A 20,603-nucleotide genomic window follows, 5' to 3' on the forward strand; every position below is an offset into this window, starting at 1 on the left:
AGGGAGGGAGGGACGAACAGGCGGAACACAGAGGCTTTTCAGGGCAGTGACACTATTCTGTATGACACCATAACGGTGGCTACACATCATTACACATTTGTCCAAACCCATAGAGTGTACAACGCCAAGAGTGAACCCAAATGTAATCTATGGACTCTGGGTGATGTTAATACGTCAGCATAGGTTTATCAGTTGCACCAAATGCACCATCTGGTGGGAGACAACTGTGCACAGTGGTGGTGGGGGCGGGGCAGGGGGTATATGGGCAATCTCTACCTTCCTCTTAATTCTGCTGTGAACCTAAAACTGCTCTAAAAATATAAAGTTTGTTAATTTCTAAAAAAAAAAAAAAAAAGTAGATGGAAAAAATAAAAATAGATGGAGAAAGACAAGTGTCTCCAGCACCACTATCATAAGGAAACCAGCAGAGAGTAAGCCAAACGTCATTAAAAACGATGACAGGATGCAGGCACCCGGTGCCCAGTGCCTCCACAGCCGGGGAGACACCCCTCAGCACTGCGGACATTCGGGGCCGGTCATTCTCTGTGTGGGGCTGTCCTGTGCACCGTGGGGTGTGGAGCAGCCTCCCTGGCCCCATCCACTCGATGCCAGGAGCAGCCTCCCAGTCGTGACAACCGCAGACGTCCCCAGACACCACCCAGTGTTCCCAGCGGGGCCGCATGGCCCCGGGTGAGAACCACTGAGCTAGAGGCCCTCAGGTGCGCACCGGAGGGACAGGTAGCCCAGCGCCCACTATGCTCACGGCAGCATCGTTTGCAAGCAAAACCGTGACTGGTTCCTACCAAGGCATGTTACACAGCTGCGTGTGACAGTTAAACGCAGGAAAGTAGATGCGTCTGCCACACACGTCAAGGGAGGGAGGATGGTTTCAGAGGATGGGAAATAAACGGAAGCACCGGGGGGGGGGGGGGGGGGGGGAGAGCCGGGGCCGGGCTTCTGTTTTGCAAGGAGCACTGGGACGGAGGTCAAGTGGGAGATGAGGCAGCAGAGCTAAGGGGGGAAGCGGAATGCACCAGAATGGAAGCGGGGGGGGTGTGCAGGGAGCAGCGGGGAGCAGGGGTGGTCAGGACCGGGCCAAGGACCCACGGCTAAAGACGGGGGTGGGGGGGGGGGAATCCTGAGGGAGCCATGGAGGAGCCGGGTTGCATACCCACTGGTCTCCTCTCTCCCGGCATTTTCTACCCATGATACCAGCCCCACACGTCTGTGACGGGTCTGAGAGCCCGAGAGACAAGAGGCACTCGCACCCACACACCCGCACACACACACACTCCCCCCTCCCAGTGCACATTGGACAGAGGCACAAGCAGGGTGGGCTGGGTACGGAAGGGGCCACGCGCTGGAGCAGGCTGGCCCAGGGCTCTGCCTACAGGACGGAATGCACAGGCTGGTCTGACTGCTTCCTGGGACCACCTCTGGAACATTCCAGAAGGGCCCCACAGTGGGCAGGAAGGCGCTCGCACAACCGCTTGCCACGGTGAGAGGGTGTGTGTCGGGTGTCCCTCTCCCCAACGCTGCTGGCCCGAAGCTGTGCACAGCCCCTCGGGAAGCGCAGCGGGGGAGGGCTGGCCCCAGGCAAAGGGACCAAATGTGCCAAGTCTAGGTTCCTTCTAAGACCCTAAAACTCCAACTGAGGCTACAGGCATTAATAAAAGCTGCGCAGAGTGAATGGCAGGCGAGCAGTACCTGAGGTTGCAGGTTCTCACGTTAAAATTAAACGTGCAGTTAAAATCCTGCATAACCAAAATTCCAGGTGAAAATCCCTTAAACTGCCTGTAGTAAAACATATACACATGGTTTGGGGCAGGTGACCCTGCTCCGCAGATTCAGGTGTAAAGGCAAAGCCGCCCAGGGCATTTAGATCACATCCCTCTCTTTTAATCGGGAAGTTTCCCGGACATTGGGAATTCTGGGCACATGCATGGCACAAAGTGGAATAAAACACAGAGACCGCTTTACAACACAGCTTCCTCTCCGAAGCCTGGATTCAAAGCTCACCACAGTGACACTTCCGGCTCACTTTCTGCCCCCTCGGGGCATTTTGTGGGGATACTTTTCAGGCGCTGAGTGCTGCCCAGAGGTAAAGAGCACAGGCTATAAACACCCCTGGGCTTGGCAAGGGGTGGTTCTCCTGCAGGCTTAGAGGCGGCCATCAAGAGCAGTGGAGGGTGTAAACCAGACCGCAGTCCCCCTAGGAGGGCGCGTGAGCTCCAGGCCAAGACGGACCTCCGGCCAGAGGAGGGCAGGGGGGTCTGTAACGCCTGATGGCCGGGCTGGGAGAGAAAGCACGTGAGACACCACACGGCCTCCCCTCCTGGGGCTATGGCCCCAGCCCACACCTTCCCATCTAGACCTCCAGGCCTCCGCAGCAACCTGGGGTTCAGGCCAGACAGACTGATGGATGGACAGGGAGGGGAGGGAAGAAAAGGTACGAAGCAGGACCCCGGCCGTGGCACAGGGGCACATTTCCCACCAGGGCGGGGTGGGGGGACACGACACAGAGGCACAACCCTCTCTTCACGTCCCAGCCCATCCATGGGTAGGTCCTGACAAGTGAACTCTGCTCTCTGACCCCGCCGGGCCACAGACGAGGCTATGCCCTGGAGCGGCATTTCGGGGGTCTGCAAGGCCTAGGCTCTCTATCGCGTGGTGACATCGTGATGTCACTGGCCATCTTCGGCCTCGTGATCCTGCAGGGGTACCAGAGCCTGTGCCTAAGGGAACGTGCCCTCGTGTTTTCTCGAGCTGTGAACTTTTCTCAGCTTCCAATTTCTAATAGGATAGGTGTTTTGTAAATAAAGTTCTACTACGACCTGAATCAGGACACACCCATTCATTTGTGCTCGGGGTTCAGTTCAGGACTTTCGATGGCAGAGGTGAGTGGACAGATCGCACAGCCCACAAACAGTTACCACTGGGTCCTTAACAGAAAGGGTTTGCTAATCCCTGACCTAGAGGGCATGTCTCCAGCCAGGAGCTCTGGGGGTGGGGAGGAAGGGACCCTCCCTCATGCAGCCCAGCCGGAAGGACAGGTCTCCAGGAGGAGACTGTCTTATTTGCCGCCTAACCCTGTCCTTTGGGAAAACGGGCTGACATTCAGGAAAAGCCAACCCAGCGGGGACATCTGGTGAGGCACTGTGTCACGAGTGACCCTCCAAAGGCCATTCCTAGGATGCCATTTCACCTGATCTTTCAGACTGCTTTCCTTAAGTAAATTACCTACTAAATCATCAGTTCTCAACTGGGGACAATTTTGCCCCCAGGGAGCACTTGGCAACATCTGGGGACTTTGTGATCTTTATGACTGGGGGAGGGTTCCTGGCATCAAGTGGGTCAGACCAGGGAGGCTGCTCCACACCCCACAGCGCCCAGGACGGCCCCCCACGGAGGATGATCTGGCCCTGATGTCAGCAGTGCCCAGGGGAAGGCCCTGCACCAAATGATTTATTGCTCCTTTACCGTGAACCAGGCGCGAAGCTCAAACACCAGCCCCCTCCCCGCACATCCCTGCATCCATGACCTCACTGAATTCTCACCGTGCACATGTGGTGGGTCCGCAATTAGCCCCACCTGATGGGAAAGCACAGAGACTGACCCTGGCCAGAGACACTTGGCCAGGGCACTTGGGAAGATTAAGCGCAACCATTGTACCTGACTGCGTTAAAGGCACCACAAACGACAGCTACTGCTATTTTTCCGGGCAGCCAAAAAAAAAAAAGAGGCGCCAGATGCCTCTCGCCTTCGCCCAGGCTGGGCCGGCCGCCTGGCGTCCCTTCCCCCATTCGGCTCCCTGCATTTCCGTCAATCAAGTGACATAACCGCCAACCTATTCAGCCTAAGTGAGCCGCCACGAAACCCTCCCATATCCTGGAGAAAGACTCAACTCTTGTTCTGCATTATTGGCTCCGTCGACCTCACTGCAGACCTTGGACTGAGATGCCGTTTCTTTAAAAAGGAAAAACAAAAGAAGGGAAAGGATCTCGAACACTCTCTAGAACATTCCGTAAAAACAACAGCTCTCTTGCACCCGCTGGAAATTGCACTGCTTCCTATCGTGACTAGCCCAGTCTGTTTGTAGACCTGACTTGCTTCAAGGTGCTACTGCTGCGTGCCTTTGTTCCCCACCCTCCTGGCACCGTCCACACCTCCGGTGAGGCTGGGCCACTTCCTGGTCGCGCAACCTTGGGGAAATTGCATCACGGCTGAGGCCTGGCCTCCTTACCCGGAAGACAGAACTGGCTACGCATTGGCCCGCTCAGCGGGCTGAACGCAGAGTGAGCGCAGGGAAGGGGGTGAGTGGCAGTTAGAGGTCCCGTGGGAACGTGGAACCTTCTGAGAACTTCAAAAGCTGTGCTATGAGGAGAAAGGCAGGGTTCAGAGCTGTCTCTCAGCGCCGATATCCTGATGATTAGAGGCACGATGCTTATCATCACACTTTTTAACTCACACAGACGTTACGAAGGCTTTCGTTAGCCTTCGTGTGGATCACCTATTATGTTCCTGATGCAGGGAGGCAGCGGTTTGGTTACATGGGTGTAGACGTTTGTCAAAACTCCAAAAAGTCCGCTTAAGACGTGTCTCTCACTATATGCAAATTACATCTAAAGAAACAAGAACCACAAACATTGTACTCTAGTTAAGGACAGGCAATGCTGAAGGGTTTAGGGGGTGACGTGAACCAGTGCCTGGAACTTTCTCTGCAATGCATCCCCCAAAATAAGATGGATTGGTGGACGGATAGAGGCAAGGGAGACAGCTGCAGTGATAAAGCAAACGTGGGAAATGTCAGTGCTAAGAGCCACGGGTAGGTGTTTAGGTGTTCATGGCTCTTTGAACTTTTCTGCATGTCTTTGAATGTAAAGATTAAAATGCACGGTGCCCAGCCCACAGCAGGCACCCAGAAATATTCGCTGCCTTGAACTTAAGGGAACTCGATCCAACCCGCCTTTGGATGATGCCACGAACTGTTTAGCCGGTGCCCGCAGGCGGTCTTCAGAAACTCGGTGGAAGGACCTTCTGCTGAACACAAAGACTGAGAGGCAAATCAAAATCAGTTTGGATGCTGCAAAGATGAGCCCCCGCTGGAGGAGAGGGGAGAGAAACAGCATCTCAGGGGAGCTCCACTCGCGGCCCTGCCTTTTCTCCACCCGCGCCACGCACGTGACCACAGTCAAATCCCCCAGTTCGCCAGCTCGGCTTTCCCTCCCCAAGGCGGGGAGCGTTAACTCAGATGCTTAAGACATTCAAGTCCTCGTATCTCGCACAGGAAGGAGGTTAAAGGTCTCGGAGGGCGCCTCAAGCCCAAGAAATTAATCATCAGGTCTCATTTTCAGGAGGCAGGCAGGATCCTCCCAGCCCTCAAAAAATCCTGGCCAGGCGGGGAGCATTTATTTTTCAATCTAGACACCAGATGGCGGCAGCACCCAGTTCAAAACGCGACAACAACAAAGTCAGAGAGCCCGACTGAACACTTTGAATCCCATGCGCTGTCTATGCCGAGGTCCCTACAGGCCACCCAACTCCAGGGTGGCCCCAGCAGATGGGAACAACACTTTCTGTCAGACCATCTCCCACTCAGGGAAATCCCACTCACAGCCTGGCCTGCCGTCCCCCCTGCCCACGCACCAACAAGAATGGACACCCTCAGGGGCGCCACTAGAGAAAATGTCCCCAAAGTGGGCAGCCCACAAACCAAGGGTGGCCATTTTCAATTGCTACAGGGGCTGGGGGTGGGGTGGGGGAATCTCGAAGAAAGGAAACCTAGGAGCAGGGCCAGCTGAGCCCGCGGAAAGCACAAACCCCTGATCAGGGGCGGCCCCGCTGCCGCCAGAGAGGAGGCCCAGAAGTGGCGGAAATTCCTGATTAGCAAGCACCATCTCCGACTCTGAATAAGCTGATCCAAATTTCTAGAAAACCCTGTGGGGGTCGGAAGCTAAATAGGTGCAGACCGTGGGCCATCAGCGTGCGTGTTTCAAAGAAAAACCTGGTCCCTTCCGTCCTAGCGTCTCAGTATTGATTCTAGGCTCTTCCTCGAGATTCATCAGCCCTCCATCGGCCACCTCCAACTTATTTTTTCTAGAAATTATTTTGAGGGGAGGGTAAAAAAAAAAAAAAGGCGGGGGTGGGGGTGGGCTGGGAGTTTAAAAGCCCCCAGACGCAACAGATTCGAGTGCCTGATGTGTCAGTCTAGGAGTCGAGAGCCTTTGTTCCTCGCTCAGACACTGGAGGTTTCTGTGGAGAAGCGGACCGGACGACAGGGGAAGAGTGTGTGTGCGGTGCCTGGATTGAGGCAAGAACAAAGGTGCTGGGCGGGCAGGCGGGCAGCCTGCAGGGCGGGTTTACCTGCTTGCCCCGGTAGAAAAGCCTCTGCAGGCCTGGCTCCACATGGAACAGCTCCTGGATCTTCTTCCTCAGCTCTTCCACTTTAGTCAGCCTGGACAAGGAGTCCACAGTGTGGGCCACCTTCCCATCCATGGTGCGAACCTGGATCCACATGGTGCCTGCTGGTGCTAGGAGGACAAGAGAGCAGGACCCCTCGGTCAGTGCTGCCGTCACCACCACCACCGGGCTGTACCATACTCAGGTCATCCTTGCTATGAATGTCCAGACTGTGGACACCGGGCAACTCTTGGAACGCCCTCCCAGCCCCGTAATCCCCCTAGACTGCCGCGGCTGGCCCAGTGCCTGGCTGAGTGAATTAAGGAGTTAATGCATTAGCACCGGTGGAGGACTGAGGAGGGAGAGGAAATTAGCGGAGAGGAAAAAGCATCCCGGACCACTCAGTCAACCCACCCTGCCTTTCACAGAGGGAAAAAAAACACCAGCGTCCAGAGGAGGAAGGGGGACACAGCCAAACGGTCAGGGGCCGAGTTTGTTCATTCATCCATTCATTCATTCCCTGGATGAATACTGACGCAAGAGGAACCCAAAAGTCCGGCTCGGGTTGGAACTTCAGAAGTCCCAGGGAACTCAACTAAGTGTACCGAAGGGGAAGGAGCCCACCAGAGACCCGGGAGCTCGGGACCCCCGGGGCTCGCGGCCCCCCGCCGCCGCCCCCGCGCGCGTGCGCGACACACCCGCCCCGCGGTGGCCATGGCAACCGGCCGCCCCGTCCCGGTCGCCCCCGCGCGCGCAGCGCTACTCACCTCAGCCCCACGGCTGTCCCGAGCTCCAGCCTGCGTTTCCCGGACCCCGACGCACGGCCCCGGAGCCCCTCTTGTTCTCCCGCCCGCCCGCGCGGGCCAAGCCGGCGAGCCCACGCCCACCCCCACCGCCAGGACCTGCCGAGGGGCCCGCGCGCCAAGTCCCGCCCCCTTCACTTGAGCCGCCTCGATCATTGGCTCCGCCGCGGCCGGCCGCCCCGCCCTGCTCGCTCCCCATTGGCCCAGACGCGCCCGGGGAACTAAGGGCGCGCGAAATCGGGCTCGGGCGCGACAATTGAATCGCGGGGCACCCCGCGCGCAGGCGCGGAGCCTGACATCCTCCCCCGCGGCTCGCCGGGCCCTCCCCCACCCAGCCGGCGCGACCCCCGCGGGGCGCCAGGGATGTGCCGCTCGCCCCTGCCCGAGCCCGGGCTGCCAGGGGCGACTCCTAAGGGCCGGCAGGGCTGGGGGCAGAGCCCGAGACCGCGTGTAGGGCAGCCCTGGCGCGGGGGACGCGTGCGCCCGTGCTGGCCGGGAGTCCCGGAAAGTTTTGCAAAGTCAAGGCGCCGGGTGCGCCGAGTCCTGCCCGCCCCCCACCCCCGCCCACCCGCGCCCTGGCCCGGGCTGGCACCCCAATCCGCCTGACTGCTCACGATTCACTCGCCTGATTTTGCGCCGGCCCTTCTGAGGATGGCAAAGGAACCGCGTGTGTGGCTGGGACCCCGCGCGAACGTGCGTGCGATCCCGAGCGCCCGGACGGCCACCACTGCCCGCTGCGCTGCCAGCTGCTCTGATTTTTTTCCCGCGAAAACTTGGCGTTTGGGAGTTGCGGGGCCACAGGAGGCCGCGCCGGGGGCGGGCGCCTGCCTGGTGATTGGCCGCCGCAGTGGCGGGAAGCGAGAAAGGGGGTGGGGGGCGCCCCCGCCTCTGTCCACCCCCCCCCTCCGCCCAGCGGGCCACGGCCCCGCCCAGCCCTGCGCGCTCTGCTGGGCGCGCCCAGCGTGTAATGGGGTCGGGTGGCGGGACCTGAGTCCCCCCCCCACCATGGGTGCCCTTCAGGAGCCCTAGGGATCCCCCCGGGGGCAGGGGCCCCCAGCGTTGAGACCCCCGACCTCCTAAGTCCGTTGCTTCAGCCCCTCTCCCCAGGCATGCACTGACCAGTAGGGCAGGAAGGCGGGAATCAATGTCTAAATTCTGCCGGAGAATTTGAGGGGACCCCCCCAGGAGACCGCCTGCACCCGATGACGGGCCTCATCGCCCCAGCCTGATTTCCTAGCGTCAGGGCTCGCCAGCGCTCCCCACCCTACCCACCCGCAGGGCTTGTTTGCTGGTTTTTCCCGCCTCGTTTTCCCGCCTTCTCCGGGCTGTCCAGGCGGGCAGAGCTGCCCTCCCCCCTCCGCCCTGCCTGCTCTGCTCTGGCCAGTCTTGGCGGGCATACAGTGACCCATGCTAGACACCTACAAAGTGCCTGAACAGGGTGCTCAGAGCTGGGAGCGTAAGAGTGGGCAAGGTCGACCCTGTTGGTGGTCTCCCGGGACGTTACATTCTTATCTGGGGAGACCAGCAAGAAATGAATAAATAAAGCAAATCATTTCAGATACCGCACATGCAATGAAGACAGGACAAGAGCTGGAGAGTGACCAGCGGCCGTATGGGGGGTGGGGAGAGAGGGTACTCTGGTTAAGGTGGAGAGGTGGGCCTCTCTGAGCAGATGACATTTGAGCTGAGATCTGAGATGAGAAACCAAGGACAGATGGGTCAAGGCGGGAAGAGCAAACTCAGAGGCCGGAAAAGGCTTAGCGATGGACAGAGAGCAGGGCAGACACAGCAAAGGGGAGGGCCGGTGGGAGCTGAGGAGGTCAGAGGGGTGTCTATAAGACCTCGCAGGCCACCAGGAGGACTTTGGTCTTTCTCCTGAGAGCAGTGTGTAGCATGGGAGGGCTGTAAGCAGAAAAGCGATGAGCTCCAATTTATGTTTTTACAAGGCTTCTCTCGCCACATGTAGAGTTCCTTCTGTCTTGGCGCTGGTACTTCTGCTTTTGTTTCCCCTGGCGGTAGACAGATTAATGGCCCCCCAAAGATGTCCACATCTTAATCCCTGGAGTCTGTGAATATAGAAACTTCCATGGCAAAAGGGACTTTGCAGAGGGGATTAAATTAAACATCGTCAGATGGGGAGATTAACCTAGATTATCTGTACTGGCCCAATGTCATCACAAGGGTCCTAATAAATGACAAAGGGCGGGAGGGTCGAGTCAAAGACACAAGGATGGAAAGAGAGGATGGAGTGATGAAACTTAAAGGCAAGGAATGCGAGAAGCCTCTAGAAGCTGGAAAAGGCAAGGGACAGATTCCCTCCTAGAACCCTAGAATGTAATCCTGCCAACACCTTGATTTTAGCTCCATTTCAGACTTCTGACCTCCAGAACTGTAAGAGAATTAATTTGTGTTGTTTGAAAGCACGGACTTTGTGGACATTTGTTATAGCAGCCAGAGGAAACTAATACACGAAGTCCAGGTGCTCCTGTTAATTTTCTCCACCTTCAGGACTTCCTCAATGCAACTGATTGCATTTCTGGGTGCTCAGCCATCAGCCACATGGAGACCACGTCACAGAACGGGTAGGCAGGCCTCCCAGAGCTTGTGAGGCAGATGAAATCTTCCACATTGACAACAGCTGCCCCAGGAACCCAGCCTGCTCCTGGCGTGAGCATAGCATCCATTTGTGCCGGCTGTTGCTAAAACTCAACGTGGCCAAATGAAGAAATAGACCATATATTCTTCATGTACATTTGGTGCAGGGCACAGCCCAGGCTCCTTGGATGAGGTTAAGTGACACAGAAAGAGGTGTCTGGCTTTCCCTGAAGAAAAGACCTGGAGTGGTGGGGATGCAGGGCCCCATTTCTCTAGTCATTTCGGGAAAGTCAGAGGGGTTGCTTGGGTTAATTAACTATGAGCAAGAGACTATGCCAAGCATCTCCAAAAGAAGTTTAGTAACTAGTTAGGAAGACAAGACATCGATGTCTGCAAAAGACATCACATCCAATAAAGCAAGATATGACAAAGAGTAAATGAGGTCTGCCAGAGCCTGGAGAACAGATACTTTGTAGAGCCTCTTCTGCTTCAGACCCTCCCCCTGCTTAGGCACCGGCCCACGCGCGAATTGGACACCACGAATAACTGCTAGGGTGCCAAGGGCCCCAGTTTCCCTTTTGCAGAACGATATGCTCTCGACAGTCATTAAGTCATTCAACAAACTTTAATTGTCCTCCCTTGCCTGAACCAGGCTCTGGGTTTGGCAAACAAATTCCTGCCCTAGAGGGACTTCCCAACCAATGGAGGAGACGCTGGCATAAAGATGAGTGTCAGCTGTGCAGAGAGAGAGAATGCTTCGTGGTGGCATCTGCGTTCACATGGAGCCCACCGCGCTCTGAGCATCTTCAAGACACAGCAGATTCCATGTCCTGGCCATGGCTATCATTTTCCTTCTAACACACACTGATATAAATATAGAGCTATTAAGGTGGAAACGACTGGGAATTCCCTGGCAGTCCAGTGGTTAAGACTCCGAGATTTCACTGCTGAGGGCACGGGTTCAATCCCTGCTCTGGGAGCTAAGAGCCCACAAGCTTCATGGTGTGGCCAAAACAAACAAACAGAGAAAAGGTGAAAACGATTATCTGTGTAGGACCCAGCATCAATCTGTGAACCCTGAGAAGGGGGTGCACACACCCACATTTGGGGGCCATCGGATGGGGCAGAAAATACCCCTGGGCTCATGCCCTGTGCCTCTCCATCTGTAAATAGAGCTCACGATGCCTGCCTCACCACAGGGCCTGGAAGAATTCTTCCCACCCAGGCCCCTAGACCTCTGGCAGGATGACAGTTGTTCCCTAGTCGCCAGCAATGTTGGGATCTTGTGGTTTTCTTGTTCGTTTGTTCGTTATTTCCTAGGAAAAAGAGGCCAGGCTACCATTTCACCAACCAGTGAGGACTTTGGGATTCCCAAGCAGCCGCCCACTCCCAACAGCCTTGCCTCTCATCCTGGCCATTGGGAAACCCTTCCCGGAACCCTGACTGGATGATGTCACAGACAGATGACGTCACTGTGGCCAAGGAACCGGGGATCTCAGTGACATGGGGGAGAGGGGAGGATGTTTCTCCGTCACCCCAACCCCCTATGTCTGTGGTGAAGTCCATTGAATTAGTGCTGCCCAAGGATGCGGTCTACCTGGCCGGCTCCAGCATAAAAGGGCAGGTGGTTCTAACTCTGAACAGCACCCTGGTGGACCCCATCGTGAAGGTGGAGCTCGTGGGAAGAGGTTATGTGGAGTGGAATGAAGAAATTGGGGCATCCCGCGATTACAGCCGAGATGTTATTTGCAACAACAAGGCTGACTATGTGCACAAGACAAAGACATTCCCAGTGGAGGGTAAGGACAAGGCCAGCCGCCAACCTTAGCCAGAATAGGAACCGGGGTCTGGAAGGTAAACACATCTGTTAGTCAATCAACAAACCCCCGGGGATATCAGAAATGGGCAGAGGCCTGGTTCCCCTGGTCACAGGGAAAGAGATAGGAGGGAGAAGGCTAGGAAAGCTCTCCGTGGGAAGGACTGACTAGTCCCCAACTCTGCCAGGTTCAAATCTAAAGTCTGGACAGACATCAGGAAGCCTAAGCTACCAGGAAACTATATGTCCTTTCCAAAATATGTCCATGGGGGTGTTTCCGGGTAGTCCACAGTCAAGCAGAACACTTGGCCAATGCTTGACTGAACAAAGTTCAATTGTAGATTTTTTTTTTTTAATTTTAGATAGGGTAGCCTGGGAAGGTCTCTCCAAAGAGGTGACTACCAAGCTCAGATCTAGTGATGGGAGGGGGACCTGCCCAGATATCCAAGGGAGGAATGGCAACCTGCTGGGCCTTCATACTCAGCAATTAGGCCGCCTCTCTGTGTCCCAGTTAACCCACCTGGAAAATGGGAATAGGAAAAAGTCCTGCCTCCTTAGACTGCCTTGAGGACTTAATGATTTAATGGCATGTCAAGGGGAGGGCTCAGAATAGTGGGGCGGGGGGGGAGGGGTATACAGTAATGTTTGTTAGGTGTTCGTTTTTTCAACCAAAACACTCCCCCACCCCTCACCACCCACATTATCAGCTATCACCCTTCTCCATTTCCAAGGGAAGCATCCTTTCCCCTCAGAAGCATCAGCCCCAAGCCTGCGATGGGTTCACTCATTTACTTCACAAACATGTATTAAGCACCTACTGTGCACAACAACCATGGCAGATGCTGGGGATACAACAGCGAAGAAAACAGACAGGGTCCCTGGCGTCGCTGGGGTTGCCATCAGGCAGGGAAAACGCTCTAATAAGGGGGTTTTGGAGAAGTGCAAAAAAAAAATAAAACAGGGAGGTCACAGAGACGGGGGGTAGTGTGAGTCCCTCCCCGGTCTTCCATCATCACTCAGTCAATCAACAAATATTAAGCACCTACTGTATGCTGTGCACTGAAGGCCAAGCTCTGCCAGGGCAGGGAGATTTGCCTGCCTTGGGACCCAAGGTGTGTTTGTTGAATGAATATGCGATCGAATCCTGCAGCCAGACCTCCAGTTTCCCAGGCCCAGAGCACGGGTGAGCAAGTCCTGGTCAGTGGTTTTGAGTGACCACCCCAGTCGCATCACCTACCCAGGGCATCGGTCTCCAGCCCAGCTGAGACCTAATATTTATGGGCCTAGGCTTTTTCGATCCCTAAAAATCACAGAGCTAAGCCTAGCTCAGGAACAAACAGGCCAGGTCCAGAACAAGCTCCCTGCCAAAACAATAAAGAAAGAAAAGAGGGAAGAAAAGATTCTAGAACCTTCTGATGGCATCGGTGTGTTTTGCTTTCAGATAATTGGTTAAGTGCAGGCAGCCGCACCTTTGACTTCCATTTCAACTTACCTGCCAGGCTCCCTTCTACCTTCACCAGCAAAAGTGGCCATGTCTTTTACTTCGTGCAGGCCTCCTGCATGGGTCGGGAGCACATTCTAGCCAAGAAGAGAAGGTACTTGTTGGTTCAAGGGACTTCTTCGGATTTCCACGCAGAAAACCCATTGCAGGTAGTGATGCAGAAGGAGCAGGGGTAGGGCATGTCCTCAAAGCTCCCCGGAGGCAGGGGGAGGCGGGCAGCCAGGAGACAGGGGAGGCCGTGACCCGGAAGAAGGGAAGGTGTTGGCCGTTCCTCCGGCCCAGTGATTTCGCAAACGGGGAATCAGAAACCAGGGCAGGAACTAAACCAGAGGCTCTCAACTGGGGTGATTCTGCCCCTGCAGGGGACATTGGGAGATGTTTGGGAACATTTTTGGTTGTCTCAACTGGGGAGGGGTGATGAGTGGGATCAAGAGAGTGTGGGCCAGGGATGACGCTCCACACCCCGCAGTGCCCCCCACAGGGAATGACATGGGCCCTGAATGTCCTTGACATTCAAGAATCAAGAGTGAGCAGAGGGACTTCCCTGGTGGAACAGTGGTTAAGAATCTGCCTGCCAATGCAGGGGACACAGGTTTGAGCCCTGTTCCGGGAAAATCCCACATACCGCGGAGCAGCTAAGCCCGTGCGCCACAACTACCGAGCCCACGAGCCACAACTACTAGCCCGCATGCCACAACTACTGAAGCCCTTGAGCCTAGAGCCCATGGTCCGCAACAAAGAGAAGCCACCGCAATGAGAAACCCGTGCACCACGATGAAGAGTAGCCCCCGCTCGCCCCAACTAGAGAAAGTCCGCGTGCAGCAACGAAGACCAAACGCAGCCAAAAATAAGTAAATAAATAAATGTTATTAAAAAAAAAAAAAAGAGTGAGCGGAGGCCCCTCTGTGACCCCTGACTGAGGGTCCTGGGCGCTCGGTGACTCTCCAGGAACTGATAATGGAGGTGGTGCCCCCCACCAAGAAGCACGGAAAGGGGATGCCCTCCATTCAGGGGGAAGGAATGGCCTTGTGGCATCAGTCACCTGAGCGGAGGAAGTTTTTGGACAGCTTCTGGAGGCCAGGTGCAGAGGTGGAAGTAAGGGAGGGTGGACTTACATTGGCCAAAGTCACTTCACCTCCCTGGGGACCCATTTGTCATCAGAGTGTTGTGGTTCAGAGGGCTGGCATTTTAGTTTTCAACGTCCAAGTTAAAAATCCTAGCATCTCCACCTACCTGCTGTGTGACCCTCTGCAAGTGATGTGGCCTCTCTGTGCCTGCATTTCCTCATCTGTCAAATGGGCACAGAGATGGTGCCTGTCCCCTAGATCTCAGAAGGAGCAGTGAGTGGACTTCATGCAAGTTCTGGATCTTGCACAGTGGCCGGCAGTGGTGATAGGAGAGAGCCCCAGAATATTAAGTCCCCATAAATCTTGTCACTGCTGCTGCTGCCACAGGTAGCCTTTTTTTTTTTTTTTTTTTTTTTTTGGCTGCACCACATGGCATGTGGGATCTTAATTCCCTGACCAGGGATCAGACGTGCACCCCCTGCATTGGAAGCATGGAGTCTTAACCACTGGACTGCCAGGGAAGTCCCGGGTAGTCTTATCTGTGTAACAGGGATCATCTCTAGCCCGGCCTACTTCAGGGGGGTAGATGCTTGGAGGGGTGGATCAGATGAAACAGACCTGAGCTCAAGGCCCGCTTGGCCACCTGCTCCCTGTGTGACCCAGAGCGGGCTCTGGCCCTTCTCTGGCTCTTCCCTCAAGAGTTAATCTAGGGGGCAGGGGGCACAAGGCAGGAATTGGGGCAAAATGCTGGTATGGGACCACACCTAGCTTGAGACCTCTGCCGCCAGATCCTTCACTAGCCGATGGCGTTGGGCAATTAACAGCACCTCCCAGACCCTCGATTGTCCTGATCTGTACAATGGGAATACTACTACTACTACTACTACTACTAATCTTTCCTCGATTGTGGGGATCACAAAGCACCCAGCACGATGTGTACACATAGGGGATGCCTAGTAAATGGGAAGAGCTCAAATCGTTATTATCGCAGCAAAGGGAGTTATTACAGATATGTTTTCCTTTTTATTACTTATTTATTTATTTATGGCTACACTGGGTCTTTGTTGCTGCACACGGGCTTTCTCTAGTTGCGGCGAGCGGGGGGCTACTCTTCAGTGCGGTGTGCGGGCTTCTTACTGTGGTGGCTTCTCTTGTTGCGGACCACGGACTTTAGGCATGCGTGCTTCAGTAGTGTGGCGCGCGGGCACCATAGCTGTGGCGCGCGGGCTGTAGAGCGCAGGCTCAGTAGTTGTGGCACACGGGCTTAGTTGCTCCGTGGCATGTGGCATCTTCCCGGACCAGGGCTCAAACCCGTGCCCCGTGCACTGGCAGGCAGATTCTTAACCACTGCACCACCAGGGAAGTCCCTACAGATACGTTTTGAGAGTACAGAAATATGGTGTTTTCTTCAGCTACTCAATACTGTTTTAATCAGATTGTAGGGGGCAGGGTGAGGGCAGGAGCTGGTGGACCAGGGCAGAAGCTACTGCTCTGGTCCAAGTAGACACGGAGTCTTGACTCCTATAATCTGTCCTTCTCATAGCAGCTGAAAGGATTCAGGTGATGACCCTGCTCAGCCTTCCAGGGCTCCCACCTTCCACGGGGTAAAAGCTCAAGGCCTCCCTGTGGCCCCCAAGGCCCTGCACCACCTGCCCCGTCCCCTCCCTGCCCTCCCCTCCTCCCTCTCTCCCCCTCACTCACTCTGCTCCCGACACACTGGCCTCCTTGCTGTTCCTCCAACACGCCAGGCACGGTGCTGCCCCAGGGCCTTTGCACAGGCTGCGCCCTCTGCCTGGAACCCTGTGACAGGATCTTCCTATCCCTCCCCCTCATCCTTCAGATCTTTGCTTGGAAGCCAGGTCTTCAATCACCGGCATTGCTGATGCCCCCATGAACCGCCACAACCCCCACAGAAGGCAGTATCCATATTAAATTGAACACGCACTTTGCCCCATCCATTTCCCTTCTAGAAAATTCTCCCATCGCTATCCTTTCACGTGTGTGACATGACCTCTCACTGCACTGTTTGTGGTGGCCAGAAACTGGCAACAGCTTAAATGTTTGTTGCTAAGTCAATTAAAGTAGCAGTACACAAAGGTCAACTCTACAGATACAGCAAAGAGAGAAAGAGAGAGAGACCAAGACACAGAGACAGAGAGTGAGGCAGCTCTCCCTCTCAGCACCTCCAAGTTACTGGGTTGAATGAGTAAAGCAAAGTTCAGAACAGCGTGTCTAGCCGTTGGTGGTAAAAACAAAAACTGCAAGAACTTCCTTGCAGGTGTAACAAACAGACGTCTCTTTCCAGAGACCAGAGAAACCGGCAACAGACACTGCCTCCTGGGAGGGAGCAGGGGAGGGGCAAACTTTTCCCCTTCCACTTTTTTTTTTTAACATCTTTATTGATATACAACTCACATACCTTATAATTCACCCCTTTAAAATGTCCAAATCAGGACTTCCCTGGCGGTCCAGTGGTTAAGGTTCCATGCTTCCAACGCAAGGGGCGTGTGTTTGATTCCTCATGGGGGAACTACGGTCCCATGTGCTAAGCGGTGCGGCCAAATAAAAAATAAATAAATAAAAATAAAATAAAATGTCCAAATCAATGGCTTTTAGTGCATTCACACAGTTGTACAGCCCTCACCACAGTCAGTTCTAGAACACTTTTATTATCCCCCAAAGAAGTCTTGCATCCCTTAGCTGTCACCCCCAAACCTCTCCATCCCCTCCCCCAGCCACCACTAAATCCATTCTCTGTCTCTGTGGATTTGCCTGGTCTGGACGTCCCTCCCCTCACCTCTTGATGGACCTTGGATTGTTTCCACATTTTGGCTATTAGGAACGATGCTGCTGCTAACATACATGTGCAAGTTTTTACATGGACGCGAGTTTTCATTTCTCATGGGTAGACACCTAGGAGCGGAACTGGGAAAGATGGTAACTCTGTTTTACCTTTCGAGGAGCGGCCAGACTCTTTTCTACGGCGGCCACCCCATTTTACATTCCCACCAGCCATGAACGAGGGTTCCAATTTTTCCACATTCACTCCTCTCTGTGTACCTTTAGAATTTTGAAAGACGTGACCCGTTGCCTCTTCCAACAAGCAGTACCATTGGGTAGAGGACATGTCGCCAAGACCTTTCCTAACCAAGAAGTCTGAAAGAGTTGGCATCCTGACTCCCCTTACCTCACCCCCTTGCCTAACCTCATAGCTTATCCCTATCAGAAATGTACCATTAGGGCTTCCCTGGTGGCGCAGTGGTTAAGAATCCGCCTGCCAATGTAGGACACCTGGGTTCGAGCCCTGGTCTGGGAAGATCCCACATGCCACGGAGCAACTAAGCCCGTGCGCCACAACTACTGAGCCTGCGCTCTAGCGCCCATGAGCCGCAACTATGGAGCCCATGTGCCTAGGGCCCGTGCTCCGCAACAAGAGAAGCCACAGCAATGAGAAGCCCGCGCACCGCAACGAAGAGTAGCCCCCGCTCACCGCCACTAGAGAAATCCCGTGCACAGCAACGAAGACCCAAAGCAGCCATAAACAGATAAATAAATAAACCACAACAACAAAAAAAGAAATGTACCACTAAAAAAAAAAAAAAAGGAATGTACCATTTATATGTCCATCTCCAGACCAGAGCAGAGACTGGACTGGTCTTCACTGCTATGGGTTTTCCTTGAACTTTGCACCAAGTTGATACAAACGAATACTGGTTGAATGAATGAATCCCCCCAAAGTTTCATATATGCCAAAGGAATATGGGGTCCCAAAAAACTCCTGGGTATGGAAAATCAATGTTGAGTTTGTGCCCTAATATTCTTGGAAATCAGAGCCCTGTGGCCACCCCACCTGGCCTGGTGCGGGGGGTCTCTCTGATGGGCCACCCCTGATGTCTCTCGGCACTTCCTTCAGGACCAGGACAGAACTGCTGGCTTGGCCTTGAGTTAGGGCAGTGAGTCCTTTAATGCCTGCAGGGTCCTAACGCATGCAACGAATTTTCGAATAAGACTGGAGGGGTTTAGAATGAAATGGGCTGCAATTAGCCTTCCAAGAGGAGGGAAAGAGTGGGAAGGCTGAAGATAGGCAGAAGCCAGAGGCAGAGGGTAGGAGGTGAGGCTGAAGGGGTCGGGGGTCAGCCTGAGGTCTCCAAGAGGAAAGGCATTGAACCTAGAACAGTGTTTTTCAAACCTCAGGTCATGACCCGCTAGTAGGGTACAAAATCCATTTAGCAAGTTGCAAAGCATATTTCTACAAAATGAAAGGATAGGCAGGACCAAAATAGAAAAATATCAAAAAATGTCAATTTTGTGGGTTGCAAACGTTGTTGTTCTTAATATAAAATAAGAAAACAGAACAGAGAATAAAATAGGTAGAATAGAAAATATCAGAAAAAGTCCACTTGGTGGGTTGCCATTAATTTTTAAAAATGAAAACAGAGAATAGAATATGTCAGAAAATATAAATTTGGTGGGTTGCAACAGACTTTGTTTTTATAAAATCAATGTGTAGGACCGAATAGAATAGTATTGAATACGTAAAAGGGGATAGAATTTACCAGAAAAAATAAATTTGGTGGGTTACAACATTTTCGTTTTATATAAAACAAAATGATAGAATAGAATAGCGTAAGTAGACTAGAAATACCAGAAAAATCAATTCAGAGGGTCCAATCAACAGTTTTTAAAAGAATAGATTAAATAGAATAGAAGAGGATAGAAGAGGAATTCTCAGCAGGCATGTAGCAAGGATAAGCATTATTTCATGCAACTTATTTCTCTTTCATAGATTTAGATGCCGATGGATATATAGATTTGTGCTTTTTGCCACAATATTAAAATCTACGTTTCAACTATGAGTTGTGGTTTTTTTTGTTTTTTTTTTTTTGCGGTACGTGGGCCTCTCACTGTTGTGGCCTCTCCCGTTGCAGAGCACAGGCTTAGCGGCCATGGCCCACGGACCCAGCCGCTCCGCGGCATATGGGATCCCCCCAGAGCGGGGCACGAACCCGCGTCCCCTGCAACGGCAGGCGGACTCCCAACCACTGCACCACCAGGGAAGCCCCGAGTTGTGGTTTTTTAAAAAAGAATAATATGTAACAAATACTCTATGTGGCCTGCAGAGTCTAAAAGATTCATCATCAGGCTCTTTACAGAAAAAAATTCATCAACTCTATGTCCTAGACCAACTCTTTCTTTTAAATTGTAGTATAGTTGATCTACAATATTACATTAGTTTCTGGTGTATAACAGTGATTCAATATTTTTATAGACTATACTCCATTTAAAGTTATTACAAAATAATGGCTATATTTCCCTGTGCTGTATAATATATCCTTCTTAATCATTTACTTTGTATATAGTAGCCTGTGTCTCTCTCTTTATTTTTAGTGGAGTATAGTTGCTTTACAATGTTGTGTTAGTTTCTGCTGTACAGCAAAGTGAATCAGCCACATGTATACATGTATCCCCTCTTCCTTGGATTTCCCTCCCATTTAGGTCACCACAGAGCATTGAGTAGAGTTCCCTGTGCCATACAGCAGGTTCTCATTAGTTATCTATCTTATACCGAGTAGTGTATATATGTCACCCCTAATCTCCCAATCTGTCCCACCCTCCCCTTCCCCCCTTGGTATCCATACGTCTGTTCCCTACGTCTGTGTCTCCATTTCTGCTCTGCAAATAAGTTCATCTATACCATTTTTCTAGATTCCACATATATGCGTTAATATACGATACTTGTTTTTCTCCTACTGACTTACTTCACTCTGTATGACAGTCTCTAGGTCCATCCATGTCTCTGTAAATGGTGCAGTTTCATTCCTTTCTATAACTGAGTAATTTTCCATTGTATATATGTACCACATCTTCTTTATCCATTCCTCTGTTGATGGACATTTAGGTTGCTTCCATGACCTGGTTATTGTAAGTAGTGCTGCAATGACCATTGGGGTGCATGTATCATTTTGAATTATGGCTTTCTCCAGGTATATGCCCAGGAGTGGAATTGCTGGGTCATATAGTAGTTCTATTTTTGGTTTTTTAAGGAAGCACCATACTGTTCTCAATAGTGACTGTATCAATTTACATTCCCACCAACAGTGTAAGTGTGTTCCCTTTTCTCCACACCCTCTCTAGCATTTATTGTTTGTAGACTTTTTAATGATAGCCATTCTGACTGGTGTGAGGTGATACCTCATTGTAGTTTTGATTTGCATTTCTCTAGTAATTAGTGATGTTGAGCATCTTTTCATGTGTTTGTTGGCCATCTGTATGTCTTCTTTGGAGAAATGTCTATTTAGGTCTTCTGCCCTTTTTTTTTTTTTTTTGGCGGTACGCAGACCTCTCACTGTCGTGGCCTCTTCCGTTGCGGAGCACAGGCTCCGGACGCGCAGGCTCAGCAGCCATGGCTCAGAGGCCCAGCC

The 20,603-nt window shown here is 53.0% G+C and overlaps 2 protein-coding genes across 6 annotated transcripts in view; one reads left to right on the forward strand and one right to left on the reverse strand.

Annotated features, from left to right (window-relative positions):
* Positions 1 to 7,954, reverse strand: part of UHRF1 (ubiquitin like with PHD and ring finger domains 1) — a 32,943-nt gene extending 24,989 nt beyond the window's left edge. For 3 of the 5 annotated variants that reach the window (XR_003428394.1, XM_027085397.1, XM_027085395.1), the window contains exons 1-2: positions 7,828 to 7,954; positions 6,364 to 6,530 (exon numbers count right to left, since the gene is read on the reverse strand). Coding sequence is in view for 4 of the 5 variants with exons in the window: in XM_027085397.1 (XP_026941198.1) it covers positions 6,364 to 6,516 (153 nt within the window). In the remaining variant the exon portion in view is untranslated. Of the gene's footprint in view, positions 1 to 6,363; positions 6,531 to 7,166; positions 7,296 to 7,827 lie in introns of those variants that run through there. The other 2 variants (XM_027085398.1, XM_027085396.1) reach the window with 2 other exon arrangements.
* A 3,379-nt stretch (positions 7,955 to 11,333) lies between these two features.
* Positions 11,334 to 20,603, forward strand: part of ARRDC5 (arrestin domain containing 5) — an 11,763-nt gene continuing 2,493 nt past the window's right edge. Inside the window, exons 1-2 of the mRNA XM_027086049.1 lie at positions 11,334 to 11,596; positions 13,055 to 13,263. Of these exons, the coding sequence (XP_026941850.1) occupies positions 11,344 to 11,596; positions 13,055 to 13,263 (462 nt within the window). The 5' untranslated portion in view covers positions 11,334 to 11,343. The remainder of the gene's footprint in view (positions 11,597 to 13,054; positions 13,264 to 20,603) is intronic.

The sequence above is a fragment of the Aethalodelphis obliquidens genome, unplaced genomic scaffold (genome assembly GCF_003676395.1).
Source record: "Aethalodelphis obliquidens isolate GAN/ISIS:26980383/991018 unplaced genomic scaffold, ASM367639v1 scaffold53, whole genome shotgun sequence".
Lineage (NCBI taxonomy): Eukaryota > Metazoa > Chordata > Mammalia > Artiodactyla > Delphinidae > Aethalodelphis > Aethalodelphis obliquidens.